This window comes from Euprymna scolopes, chromosome 12, assembly GCF_053919585.1.
Source record: "Euprymna scolopes isolate OS-2025 chromosome 12, ASM5391958v1, whole genome shotgun sequence".
Lineage (NCBI taxonomy): Eukaryota > Metazoa > Mollusca > Cephalopoda > Sepiida > Sepiolidae > Euprymna > Euprymna scolopes.
Genome location: NC_136493.1, coordinates 54,941,367 through 54,956,389, shown reverse-complemented (window position 1 = coordinate 54,956,389; position 15,023 = coordinate 54,941,367). Strand labels below are relative to the sequence as shown.

Sequence of the window (15,023 nt, the reverse complement as noted above, 5' to 3'; positions counted from 1 at the left end):
AGCCTGCAAGCTGGAGCCTCACCATCGGATATAGTTTAAGGTCATATCCAGGACCAATAGGTTAAGTAGATATACTAATTGAAATGTATTCTTTGTCTTGCATATAATAAAAATGTCTATATTTGAAATTTAACCATTTCACGTGATAAAATTTAAATTACTAAATTTTTATTTGTTTGTTTATCTGGTATACTGAACAATTTTTATTGAGCTTGGATTGTCTTCATAAAATATTACAGCCAATAATATTTTGTAAGACCAATAATGACTGGATTTCCATAACAGTAGATCTATTGCATTAGTTTATTCTGAAATAATTATATATATGTATGTATAATTTCTGAATAATGAGATGAATTAAATCACAGATTAATTAATCTTGTGGTTCACAGTCTAATAAAATATTGTTGGGCAGAAATATATTTTATACATGACAATCACAACCAAATAAAATTACTCAATATACTAGATAGAGCAAAGTAAAAATTGCAGGTTTTATATTTAAATTTCTTGCAGTAAAATATAGAATTTTCAAAACAAAGATTTCTTAATACACAACTTTTAAAATTCTTTCTTAATCCATGGATTTTCGATGTAAGGCTCATCTCCTCAAAGGAATGTCTTTAGCAACATATTTATTATGGATAAACATAATTTTGCTTTTTAGCACCTACATTGAAAATAAAATAAAAATTTAAATATGTTTAAAGAAACAGAAAAGAGGACATCATTTTAAGTTGATCCAATAGGAGAATTAGATTGAACAACAAAAAAAAAGGACATGGATTTCAGGCGCACTATTCAAGTGGTACCCCAGAAATACAGATGAATGTTGTTTTTATGTTCCAAACTGGTTAATGATTCCGACATTGAAAGTAAAGTTCAAATAACAATAAAACCTTTCTCTATGGACCGTATAATAGAAAAACAAACGGGATTTATTACCTCCAAGCTTCTGCTATTCTGGATTCAACAAATTTGGACTTTACCGTCTTGTGATTAGGAGCTGTATTATTCTCAGCTATGGCAACATATCAATTTCATATTAATCTAATGAAATGGAGGTTTAATGGTCCTATTTAACTCAGAATCTAAATGGTGTCTGGATTGAGTTTCAACTCCTGCTTTTTTTTTGTGACTGATATATATTGGTTATGGCAACAACCATGTTACTTTTCAGGCATGCTCCATATTAAAAAGTGACATGTAATTCAAAACAAAGTTTCATTCAAGTTACATACTGAGGCACACACTAATGCTGAATAGCCAGTATAGCAGCAAATCGTGGAAACATCAGAAAACACAGTTGGAAATAAGTCATACACCATCCATTACGACTATAAAATTCCTACACACCTACTGTTAGCCTGATACAGTGATATGAGACAAGAGAAAGTAGCAACCTTAGTTGAAGTAAATGTCCCCAATGATGTTAGCCTTAAATCTGAAAGGGAAAAGATAACGAAATACCAAGGTTTTAATATGAAAAGAAACTGGAACGTTAAGATCTCCATCATTCCAATATTTATAAGAGCAATTGGACTCATGTAAAATGAATTTCAGAAACTACCCAGTGAACCAAGTGCAAGAGAAATACAAACAATTGCACTCAAAGGAACAGTTAAAATTTTAAAAAGACCTCTCGGTTGGAATGACTGAAATTGTGGGTGAAGGTTTTACATTCGGTCCCATCCCCATAAAAAATTAAAACCAAAATGAAATGAACTTGAATGCCTACTAAATATTATCGAGTGTCTAATGTCTTTTCGGTACAGGATTTATTAAGACAAACTAAGGATACTTTTTCCAACAAATAAACCCCGACTAAAAGATTCAAAATACTATTTGAAGCCCAAATAAAATCCCCTTGATATGGCTACCATACAGTGGCTTATTCGAGAATTGGTGCATCTTCTCTAAGTGATGTTGCATTTAGTGAAAACATGAAGCTAGATACTACACCAGACTAGATGGATTCTTGTCCTGAAATCCAGAAAGACAAAGAAAGAACAAGAAAGACATACTATAACATAGTTAACTGGTTAATAAGTGAGAGAAAAATTAATATTCCTAATTCCTTTACTAACTGAATGTTTAAAAGAGAAAAAAAACTAATGGAATATTCGAATATCCATGCATCTCAGAGAGATCAAGTTTGGAAAAATGGTGGGATCCTTCTACCGATCCAGTAGATATCTCACTGCTGATGCAATTCTCTATTTATATAAGAGCCAAGTATGTCCAATGATGGAGTACTGTTGCCACATCTGGGCAGGAACTGCTAGAAGCAGCTTATCCTGCCTTGACAGAGTTCAAAATAAACTTCGTAGCTTAGTGGGGAATGCTCTTTTCTCTTCCCTGCAACCTCTTTCCCACAGAAGAAATATTGAGAGCCTGTCTCTGCTCTATCGTTATTTTTATGGCAAGTGCTCGTCTGAGCTCCAATCTATGGTCCCCCCCCCTCACCAAACTTTCACGAAAAACACCTGTCTAGCTGAAACCACTGTCAATAATTTTCCCCACTTTTTATCTGTACCTAAACTGAAATGTAGATTCCATGAACAATGCTTCTTTCTTAGAAATGCACACCCGTGGAACTCTCTTCTGCTTGTCTGTTTTCCAGCTGACTACAATTTAGTTGTCTTCAAGTCCAACATAAACAAATTCTTGAAGTGTCCCCTTAAATAATTCAATTTACCAAATTTCCATTAACGATTATTAAGAAATTATCCAATTGACTACTGTACACTCAATAACCCTTATCCTCGAGTGTCTTCAGGCCTTGATAAGTGGTGATGACCCCTTTGTAAAAAAAACAAAGTGTTAGCCCCAGGAAAAGGCCCCCTTGACTTCTAAGAACTTTGACTGAAGTTAAATGAAACAAAAAAATGGGATAATAACAATTCCTGACATCAACATCTAAAAAAAGAATCCATCCTCAGCTAGAACAAAAGAAAAATGAAAAATAAATAAATAAAAAAATAAAAAATAAAAAAGACATGTTAAAAAATATTTTATTTTCATAGTTAACTACATTTTTGTAATCTATATCTAAATTATAAAAACAAAATAATTTTGTATCAGAAATACCTGGTTCCAAAGGAATGATATGCTTCACATAAAATTTGACTGGATTTCTTTAAAAAAATATATCAACATACAACAAGTGTGTATATATATATATATATATATATATATATATATATATATATTATAAAGATATGAAATGAGTCATTTGTTAATAGTTTCATAATCTTCAATTCATTTTCCATTATTATGAACAAATTTAAAACAAAGATAAAATAAATGTCATGGTAATGTATTTTGTATTATTCAACAGAAAAATCAACATAAATTTATTAAAGTAATTTTTAAAAATTCATTAACACAAGTATACCTTTTCCCTCTATTTAACTCAAATCATGATCTTCAGATTTAGAAGTTCTTTAATGTTTAATAATAACAGACACCATTACTTTACAACATTAACAGTTTCTTATGTTAAGATTGTCCAGCAGATTTAAATTTTTGTTTAATTATTCTGATGAGATCTACTTTAGTATCCGATTATTATAATGCATACAAGTAGTTTGTCATACAATAATTTGGAAATGGTTAGTCAAAATAGTCAACGTGATCTCCACTAGTAAATGTATTCCTGCACAGGATTTCAACTAACTTTTGTGCACTGTCTTCAGCTTTTAGCAAATTGCCCTGCTCTACCAATTCTGGAAAAAAAAAAAAAATTATAAATTATATTAAACAATATTTATTAAAAAAAAAAAAAAAAAAAAAAAAATGATAATTGTTGTCAACTTTGCAACCATATCAAGGTTCAAATTATTAAAAAAAAAAAAAAAAAATGATAATGAGAAGGGTAATTTTTGAAGGAGGAAAAAGTTAAATTCTTTAAAAATTTTCTGTGTTCCTAACTCACACATTACTTTGTTATTTTTATTTTAATCTAAATTTTATTAACATTATGATTGAAATAATAAAGCAATAAAAATTAAAAATGTATTTGTTTTCCTGCATAACTTTAAAAACAGACTAAAATTATGAAGCTTGGAATTGAAATAAATTTAAAGCAATTCTTAATTTTAATATCAATAAAGCATCAACATAAGAGAAAAAAAGTATCTCATTATCAATGGGACACTGAACTTCAAAGAATACAGATTTCAGGAAAAGTCTCAGTAATCAACTAATTCTAAGTATGTTTTGGAATAAATTAAAACAAAACGATAACACAAAAATTGAAACCTAATAATAAGTAAAAGTGATTGACCATAGTCAAGACCAAAATCTACTTCTTCATTAGCTACTACACAGATGTAGGGGAGAACACCTCTTTTTTCCCTGGATTACTCCACATACCCTTTATGCTTCAAACTAATAAACCTGAGTATTAAACAAGAGGGTATCAAATATTATTTTTTATTTTGGTATAATTTGATCACCAATTAAACCTTAATTTCATGGCCCATAATTAAACACTAATCATTATGGCAAATGAATAAAAAAAAATTATAAATATGTAAAAATTAAAATATGGTTATTTTCTTCTGAATTTTTAGAGAAAAAAATTGATACTAATTTACTAAGAAATTGATATCAGTATAAAAATAGATAATCTATATTCTGAGGATGTTGACTTCAGAATTAATATTCACTTTTACTTATGTCTAATTTATAAAATATGCATTCATAAGCTGGTAAAATGTCTTGTTGCCCTGACAAAAAACGGTGTTCCAAATGTCTTGTTGCCCTGACAAAAAACGGTGTTCCAAATGTCTTGTTGCCCTGACAAAAAACGGTGTTCCAAATGTCTTGTTGCCCGACAAAAAACGGTGTTCCAAATGTCTTGTTGCCCTGACAAAAAACGGTGTTCCAAATGTCTTGTTGCCCTGACAAAAAACGGTGTTCCAAATGTCTTGTTGCCCTGACAAAAAATGGTGTTCCAAATGTCTTGTTGCCCTGACAAAAAACGGTGTTCCAAATGTCTTGTTGCCCTGACAAAAAACGGTGTTCCAAATGTCTTGTTGCCCTGACCAAAAAAGGTAGCCGAAATGTCTTGATACCCGGACCAAAAAAGGTAGCCGAAATGTCTTGATACCCGGATGATAAAAGTTGTCAAAAAGTCTGGTTGCCTTGAGCAAAAAGGTGCTCCCAATGTCGTGTTAACCTGACCAAAAAAAGGTGCTCCCAATGTCGTGTTAACCTGACCAAAAAAAGGTGCTCCCAATGTCGTGTTAACCTGACCAAAAAAAGGTGCTCCCAATGTCGTGTTAACCTGACCAAAAAAAGGTGCTCCCAATGTCGTGTTAACCTGACCAAAAAAAGGTGCTCCCAATGTCGTGTTAACCTGACCAAAAAAAGGTGCTCCCAATGTCGTGTTAACCTGACCAAAAAAAGGTGCTCCCAATGTCGTGTTAACCTGACCAAAAAAAGGTGCTCCCAATGTCGTGTTAACCTGACCAAAAAAAGGTGCTCCCAATGTCGTGTTAACCTGACCAAAAAAAGGTGCTCCCAATGTCGTGTTAACCTGACCAAAAAAAGGTGCTCCCAATGTCGTGTTAACCTGACCAAAAAAAGGTGCTCCCAATGTCGTGTTAACCTGACCAAAAAAAGGTGCTCCCAATGTCGTGTTAACCTGACCAAAAAAAGGTGCTCCCAATGTCGTGTTAACCTGACCAAAAAAAGGTGCTCCCAATGTCGTGTTAACCTGACCAAAAAAAGGTGCTCCCAATGTCGTGTTAACCTGACCAAAAAAAGGTGCTCCCAATGTCGTGTTAACCTGACCAAAAAAAGGTGCTCCCAATGTCGTGTTAACCTGACCAAAAAAAGGTGCTCCCAATGTCGTGTTAACCTGACCAAAAAAAGGTGCTCCCAATGTCGTGTTAACCTGACCAAAAAAAGGTGCTCCCAATGTCGTGTTAACCTGACCAAAAAAAGGTGCTCCCAATGTCGTGTTAACCTGACCAAAAAAAGGTGCTCCCAATGTCGTGTTAACCTGACCAAAAAAAGGTGCTCCCAATGTCGTGTTAACCTGACCAAAAAAAGGTGCTCCCAATGTCGTGTTAACCTGACCAAAAAAAGGTGCTCCCAATGTCGTGTTAACCTGACCAAAAAAAGGTGCTCCCAATGTCGTGTTAACCTGACCAAAAAAAGGTGCTCCCAATGTCGTGTTAACCTGACCAAAAAAAGGTGCTCCCAATGTCGTGTTAACCTGACCAAAAAAAGGTGCTCCCAATGTCGTGTTAACCTGACCAAAAAAAGGTGCTCCCAATGTCGTGTTAACCTGACCAAAAAAAGGTGCTCCCAATGTCGTGTTAACCTGACCAAAAAAAGGTGCTCCCAATGTCGTGTTAACCTGACCAAAAAAAGGTGCTCCCAATGTCGTGTTAACCTGACCAAAAAAAGGTGCTCCCAATGTCGTGTTAACCTGACCAAAAAAAGGTGCTCCCAATGTCGTGTTAACCTGACCAAAAAAAGGTGCTCCCAATGTCGTGTTAACCTGACCAAAAAGGCTGCTCCAAATGTCGCGTTAACCTGACCAAAAGGGCTGCTCCAAATGTCATGTTAACCTGACCAAAAAGGCTGCTCCAAATGTCATGTTAACCTGACCAAAAAAGGTGGTCTAAAAGTCTAGTTAGTCCATTTATAAAAGATGGTACAAATCCTCCTACTATTATTACTGAAAAGTAACAATAGACCATCACCAAATCAAATCACATCTTGATAAAATATTGTAGACCATGGCACTACATTATTTTGCACCATGAAAATACCTCCTTGATGTAAGAGTCAAAGAAAGTGCATAAACCAAATCTTTTTACATTATTTCTTTCTCTCTTACTGTATTAATTGTTCTTTGTTTCAATGCTCTGATTTTGCTTTATTGTTCTTATAGAGAATAAACTGCATCCAGGACATGTGTTTTGTATTGCTGCATGACTTGTCCATCAATTGTTTTTAGTCTTTAGTATTGTACAAAAAGAAACGTTTTTTTTTTGTAATATGCCTTTCATTAATATTGTAGAAAATAAATACTATTGAACACTGTTGAAATAAATACTGAAACAAATATATATATACATTATGTTATTTGATTAGTATCCTTTATTGTATAATAAATATTAATATGAATTAATTTGTATATATATATATATATATATTTTTTCAAATAAATATTAAGTATTTTTGGCACTTCTACAGAATTTTGATCAAATTTTGTAGTCAATAAATGGAGTATTCAGATAAAAAACAATGGTTCCAACTGAATTTTTTGTCAATTCTAATAAATTACAATGGTAGCTTCCAAATTATGCAGTCGAAATTACCTGAATGTTACTGAATTATTAAACAAACAACTTTAATCGTGGTAGCAGATGAAAAATTGCCAGCATCTTGTTTAAACCAAAACGGAAAATTACCTCCGTTTTGAACTCTCCTGTGTCTTACAATCATTTTCATCAAATTATATTTTTTATTTTCTTTAATAAATAATTTTCTATTGATTTTCGTAATTTTTGGATATAATCATCTTAAAAATATGAGGAATATGTAGATACCATTGTTTTCATGTGAAATTCAGTTTTACGATTTCCGAAATTTCGTTCTAATAGTGTAGAAGCGTCATATTTTTATACCTACAGACACTAGTGTCCCAGGCTTATGCAATCATCAATATAAGAATTGATAATTACTGCTAGTCGAGAGATTTAAAACCAGTCATAAAGCTACCCTTGATTTTGTAGTTTAGCATCTGACCTCAAGGACACTGATAATTAACACAAGAATTGAAGGAAATTAAGTGCCTATAAATGCCATGTTGGCAGGCATTCATAGTAAACAGTTGGAAAGTATTCAATGACCGGAAATCAGAAGGTTGCCCATATATGTACATTCAATAGTTAAGGAGTAAAATATGTGCTACTTTCTATCCCCTGTCCTCCTGGATGAAACAATCTCAATTGGTGGTATCTGAATTTTCAAATATTTCCGCCTCCTCTTTTTCATACAATTAAATAAAATGTAATTTACATTATGTGTAGCAAGTGTGCTCCAAAATTCATAATGATCAGTTAATTTAAGAGTAAATGCTATACATAAACATACATGCATAACAAAGACCGTAAAAATAGAGACATGAACCCATAAATAGATAAGGAGAATTACCCTTCATCTTCTCTTTACTCTCAGCATCACTAATGTTTTCGCGGAGATAAGTTTGCATGTCTGTATCAACAGGTCCGGGAGCATAGTTGAGTACTCTTATGCTTGGTTCTTCAATGGCCAACACTTTAAAAAACATATCCCTGGCTGCTTTACCTGTAGGTAGAATGAAAAAATTAAAGATTAGTAAATAAAAAACCAAATGAATATGAAGATTTATTTTCTTTTGTACAATTAAATAGCATTCTCAGCTAATAAACCACTTTTTCTTCATTATTATAGCGAAATTTGAAAATTAAAATATTGAATCTCAAGTGAAACCAATAGTCACTACCAGTGGCGGCTTGTGCATGGAGCTGTGGGACTGCAGCACCCCCAAATTATTTCTACACAATATTAATGATAAAATTAAAAATAATGTTTGTTTTTTATTATTATTATTGTATTTTTTCTATGTGTACATTATAAAATCATTAAGTTTAATGTCGGTATCTACAAATTCATATAAAAATAAAAATAAAACTTGCTTGGAGCTGTGAAATTCACAGTTACACTTTCTTAATGAAATTCTCTTCTGCGCATGCGCACTTATAGACAGCCAATAACGGCCACTGGGGAACTGTCGCTTCCCGCAGTTCCGCGTCTCAGATGCTCGTGAAATTCTGTGTTTGCTTAGAGTGTGCGCCTGTACTTATAAATATGATAACATTTTGTTATTGAAAAAAAAAAAAAGGAGGATTATTTACATTTTTTTAAAAATTATTATTAAAATGTGCATATAACGTGTTCTTGTACATAAAATATTGTGCTTTCTTTCTTTTTTTAAATACGCACACTTTTAGCGTTGCGATTTAATTCGGTAGCAGACGGAAATATATAATATGCATAACCTGTTTTTTTTTTTTGTTTTTTTTTGTTTTTTTAAGTATTCGGGAATTTAGCAGTGAAGCTAACACGCGACTAAGGGTAAAAATCAAATATACAATAAATAAATCTTACCATAAAATAAAATTACTTTTCCATCTACCTGCCTTTTTGTTTGTTTGTTTTAAGTACTTTTAAATGCTATTTATTTTGCAACAACTAAACTTTACAACAAAAAAAAAACAAAGAAAAAACTATTTACATTTTTCCCTAGAAGCAAACAAGCGAAGAAACATTTTATGTTGAAAATACATTTTAGTTAGAAATCTTTTTAACTTGTATGTTTTAGATACAAAAATTTTTTAGCATTTATTTGCCTCCAACGAGGACAATGTTAGAAATTTTACACTTTGAAAAATGTTTTTTTTTTTTTTTTGCACAAGGCTTTTTTTAAAATTAAAATGTATTTGTAAATAAAGAAACAGTTTTTATAATTATGCATTTTTAAACTTTACATTGAATTTGTTAGTAGATGGGGCAGATAATACGCATTAAAAAAGTAATTAGAAATCCTTCTGGACTGAGACAATTTTAATTTTTTGTTTTCTTTGGGGAGAAAGCTACATTAAATTCGATGTTTTATAATGCTTATATATGACACCCTATTTTTTATAAACAATCTCCACTTTATCTCGATTTTTACCGGCATGGGAAGGTCAGTAAATAGCCAAGTTTGTGTGTTCTTTTTATATAAAAAGCAAGTTGTTAAAAGATTTGTAAATAAAATTTTGTGTCTTTAAATATTTTTGTTTGCTCACTATATAAAAATGTAAACTTTTTTTTATTTTGCATTTTATTCACAAATACGTTTTGTTATGAATACATTTTAAAAATAAATTTTGGAAATAAAACTTATTAAATAAAACGCTATTTTCAAATATTACACTCCTAAATTTCAAAGTTAATCTTTTTTTGTTTTTATAAAAAAAAAAAATAAGTTATTAAAAAATTGTAAATAAAATGTATTCTTAAAAATGTTTTTCGTTTTGTTTGCAAAAAATACAAAAAAAAAACCCAAAAACCCCCCCAAAAACGCAAACTTTTATTCAATCTGAAAAGTTTAAAAGGAATAAATGTATATATTATTTTTATTATTCTGTAAAGTGTACACAATTTAAAAAATATTTTTAATAAAAGGTTTTGCGTATTATCCATTTGTGATTATTTGCCTGTGTTATATATTTGAATATTTATTTGAATGTTTGTTTATTATTTGATTAAATATTTCCTTACATATTCGAATTTCTTTTACATGATATTAAAACAATGCGTAAAAGTTTTGAAGCAGCAGCACCCCCAATAATCTCAGGCACAAGCCGCCACTGGTCACTACTTAATTGTCATGTTGCAGTTATGAACATAGTGAAAAATGATAAGGTAGAAAATTAATTATTAAAGAAAATAGTCTTTGAAAAAATTAGCAATTTTAGCTTACATAATAGGTTCTTCTTCATTTCCCTTGCATTTACATCACGTCACATTTGACAAAACAAACATGGCCGAAATTATCTTTTCGTTGAATCATGGAAATACATGTTTTATGTAATATTCCAGAAATATTTAACTAATTGTGACATGACAATTAAGTAGATAACATTACTTATTGTTGAAATTGATAAAGAATGTAAGTAGTTATCATTGTTTTTCCAATGAAAACTCAGTTGGATTTTGCTACAATAACAATGAACCAATCAACCATTATTGCACAACATAGTCTGTTCAACTCACAATTTCTCATGTATTTCTGGTCCAATCTTAATATTGTTATAGTCAGAAAACAAAATAAAATAATATTTCTAAATATGTAGGTTTAATGTGTTTTATCTATATAAATAAAACAGTAGATGTATGTATGTGTGTCTATGTGTAAATATTTAACTGCTACACTCTTAAACTACTGGTCACATAACACTGAAATTAACAGGAATAGTAACTACACACAAAAGATGGTCTATAATGAGTAAAATCTTTGTTTGGATGAATGAATAACAAGTACAAACATATCGGCAAGTTGAAATGCAAAATGTTCGTTTCAACTTGATGACATTTCTATTAGTTTTGCATGCATAAACTAATCATAGCTAAAAGTGGTTTAATTTTATAACTTTCTTAATTATCTGTCAGGTTAACTCAAACAATAATGAATGTGGCTGGAACGCTGAATGAGGGAATGCATCTGGAGAACTAAATGTTTTGGTTTTGATTCTAGCTGATGGCACACAAGTCATTTTAAACCTTTGAAATCAGCATTATATGCATATAAATATTTAATAGAGAACTGGTTCTGTGATAATATGAAATCTGCATGAATTAAAATATATTAAGCATATTTTACAACTGCTAGGCTATAATAATGAAGAATGAATGGTATCTCTTCTCCATTATAATAGACTGAAATAGAAGGTTCATCAGACTCCAAAAATCAATTAACAAATAAAGTTTCACGTTTCTAAATGTTTGAGATGAGGATTTCTAAATGTTTGAGATGAGGATTTCTAAATGTTTGAGATGAGGATTTCTAAATGTTTGAGATGAGGATTTCTAAATGTTTGAGATGAGGATTTCTAAATGTTTGAGATGAGGATTTCTAAATGTTTGAGATGAGGATTTCTAAATGTTTGAGATGAGGATTTCTAAATGTTTGAGATGAGGATTTCTAAATGTTTGAGATGAGGATTTCTGAATGTTTGAGATGAGGATTTCTGAATGTTTGAGATGAGGATTTCTGAATGTTTGAGATGAGGATTTCTAAATGTTTGAGATGAGGATTTCTAAATGTTTGAGATGAGGATTTCTAAATGTTTGAGATGAGGATTTCTAAATGTTTGAGATGAGGATTTCTAAATGTTTGAGATGAGGATTTCTAAATGTTTGAGATGAGGATTTCTGAATGTTTGAGATGAGGATTTCTGAATGTTTGAGATGAGGATTTCTGAATGTTTGAGATGAGGATTTCTGAATGTTTGAGATGAGGATTTCTGAATGTTTGAGATGAGGATTTCTGAATGTTTGAGGTGAGGATTTCTGAATGTTTGAGATGAGGATTTCTAAATGTTTGAGATGAGGATTTCTAAATGTTTGAGATGAGGATTTCTAAATGTTTGAGATGAGGATTTCTGAATGTTTGAGATGAGGATTTCTGAATGTTTGAGATGAGGATTTCTGAATGTTTGAGATGAGGATTTCTGAATGTTTGAGATGAGGATTTCTGAATGTTTGAGATGAGGATTTCTGAATGTTTGAGATGAGGATTTCTGAATGTTTGAGATGAGGATTTCTGAATGTTTGAGATGAGGATTTCTGAATGTTTGAGATGAGGATTTCTGAATGTTTGAGATGAGGATTTCTGAATGTTTGAGATGAGGATTTCTGAATGTTTGAGATGAGGATTTCTAAATGTTTGAGATGAGGATTTCTAAATGTTTGAGATGAGGATTTCTAAATGTTTGAGATGAGGATTTCTAAATGTTTGAGATGAGGATTTCTGAATGTTTGAGATGAGGATTATTTGGATTACTGTTCTTATCTGGAGTGCTATTTTCTCAATGTTTTGACCAGTATAACCACCAAACTTTTTCAGGTGTCTCTTGTAAAACTCTGGAATCTTTGTTGAAATTAGGAATCTACTGTAAGGACTTGTGACATAACAGAAAAAGCACTTGTTAAAATTCAGTCATAACCCTGTCTCTGCTCTATCATTATTGTCATGGCAAGTATTCAACTAAGCTCCAATATATCCCCCCGCAAATCTTTCACAAAAAAACACACGTTAAGGCAAAAATCACTGTCAATAATTTTCCCTACTCTATCAGTGCCTAAACGTGGATTCCATGAACAAAGCTTCTCTCCTAGAACTGCCCGCTCTGCTCTATTTTCTTTATTTTTATAACATTTCAATCACACTATGAATATTTTGATGTGTAACTTTCTTTACCAAAAACACGTGTTTTTACATTATGAACATTTCCATGGGTGAAAGTAACTTTTATATTCTTATCTCTTCTATAAAAATGTTTCTTTTTCCTCAATTTTTCAATTTACAAAAATCTGTTAATGCTTTCGTTAAGTGAAAACTCGCTAACTGGTGACTCTTATATTCCTCAATGTTTCATTTATTTCCAGTTCCATATGCACACACATACACACACACATATATTGTTATGGGCTGGGAGAAGCTAAGTTGGTGTATCACTACTGGCTAGGATCTTTGTAGTGAGGATGACACGGTAGGCGAATGATAACCTGCGAACTAGGCTTTATTCATCAAGAGGTATATAGGCTGTAACAAAAGGAAAGAGAATTGTTAAAAGCATGCAAAACAATGAACGATGTTAATAATAATGACATTCACCCCAGGTGAAAAATGTTCAGAGTGGGGTTATGGAATGATATGCAAAAGTTCTAGTTTAAGCATCTCTATTTCTCAGGTGGTAGGGGTGGACACGTTGCTTACGAATAAGTTCTGATGGGTTTTTATCGGGCGCTATATCAGCGGATGAAATTTCGAGATTTTTCAGATATGCAAGGTTCTAACAAGGTATCTGGTTGTAGAGGTTCAGCTTCCTGTGGGATAGTACCGTCATTAGTGTGCGGCAGTGTATCTTGCGATTTTGGAGCAAGTTGTCGCAGTGACAGTTTCCTCTCTTCCAGTTGGGAGTCTAACATGGGCATATTGAGGGTTGCATTCCAGCAACTCGACTGTTGACAAATGGCTTGTACTTAGATAACCGTAGGTTACGTTTCATCAGGATCGAACCTGGGTTTAAAAGCCAACTGGGAAGAGAGGTGGAAGATGTTGCTTTACGGTTGAACTGGAATATCCTCTCGTGAGATGTAGCGTTAATAGCAGTACACAGTAAGGAACGGATGGAGTGTAAGGCATCATAGAACTGTTTTCCAATGAGAAATTGGCAACTTTTTCGACCTCAATGCTAGCGATATTGTTTTCCATAGGGTTGCGTTCAGTCGTTCCACCTGGCCATTTTCCTGTGAGTTATAGGCGGTTGTGTGGCATGTTGCTACTCCTGAAGGGCTACCATCGAAACGCTGTGGCTTCAAGAATTGGTCCATTTTAAGTCAAATTTCTTGATGAATAAATTGTAATAAGGATAACATGGTAGACGAATGTGAACTAGGCTTTATTCATCAAGAAGTACAGATATATATGCTGTAACAAAAAGGAAAGAATTGTTAAAAGCATGCAAAACAATGAACAATGTTAATAATATGACAATCTTCGACTCTAGAATGGCGCTTCACCCTGTGTTGCTTGTAACACAGAATAAAAATAAAAGAAAAAGATCTAAAGTGCTAAGATTCATGAATGACTCATTTAACCTTGAACGATTCGAATGCAAAGCAAAAATGACACAACACATGGATAAAATATCATAAGGGCTTTATTAAACACATAATTGAAATTTAATGCAACACCTCAATGAGTCAGAGTGAGGTCGAGCAAATCAGAAAATAAGCAATAAAAAAAATAATGATATCAAACTAAAAAAAAATAAAGTAAAGAAAAATTGACATGAATGTCGTTCTGTAATAACAGTCCAGAGAAAAAAAAATAAACGTGGATGGAGATGAGGGTTGGGTTTGGGAGATGGGGCATTAGAAATGGGGTACTTAACTGCAGATAAAACATATAGCATGGCCAGCGTAGCTCCTTTCTTTCTTGCTTTTTTTATTATCATTTTTTTTTAAAATCTGTCAATGCAGATATCTTGCCTTCTGTAGTCTCTTTCATATTCATCAACATTGTCTTGTCGACCCGAAAATTGCATGCGCTGTGCGTCATTTTACATTGTTCCATGTGGGTATCATTTCCATGCCGATTTTTTTTTCTGATGGTTGGATATTAGGTTTCTTTTAGTTGCCTTTATGAGGATATGAGTTAGACAGCAAAAGAAAGTCCTTCA

General features: G+C 32.2%; 1 protein-coding gene across 1 annotated transcript in view; it reads right to left on the bottom strand.

Moving 5' to 3' along the window:
- Positions 1–2,996: 2,996 nt before the first annotated feature.
- Positions 2,997–15,023, bottom strand: part of LOC145291286 (sepiapterin reductase-like) — a 30,977-nt gene continuing 18,950 nt past the window's right edge. The window contains exons 2-3 of the mRNA XM_080136937.1: positions 8,182–8,334; positions 2,997–3,728 (exon numbers count right to left, since the gene is read on the bottom strand). Coding sequence (XP_079993063.1) covers positions 3,616–3,728; positions 8,182–8,334 — 266 coding nt within the window. The 3' untranslated portion in view covers positions 2,997–3,615. The remainder of the gene's footprint in view (positions 3,729–8,181; positions 8,335–15,023) is intronic.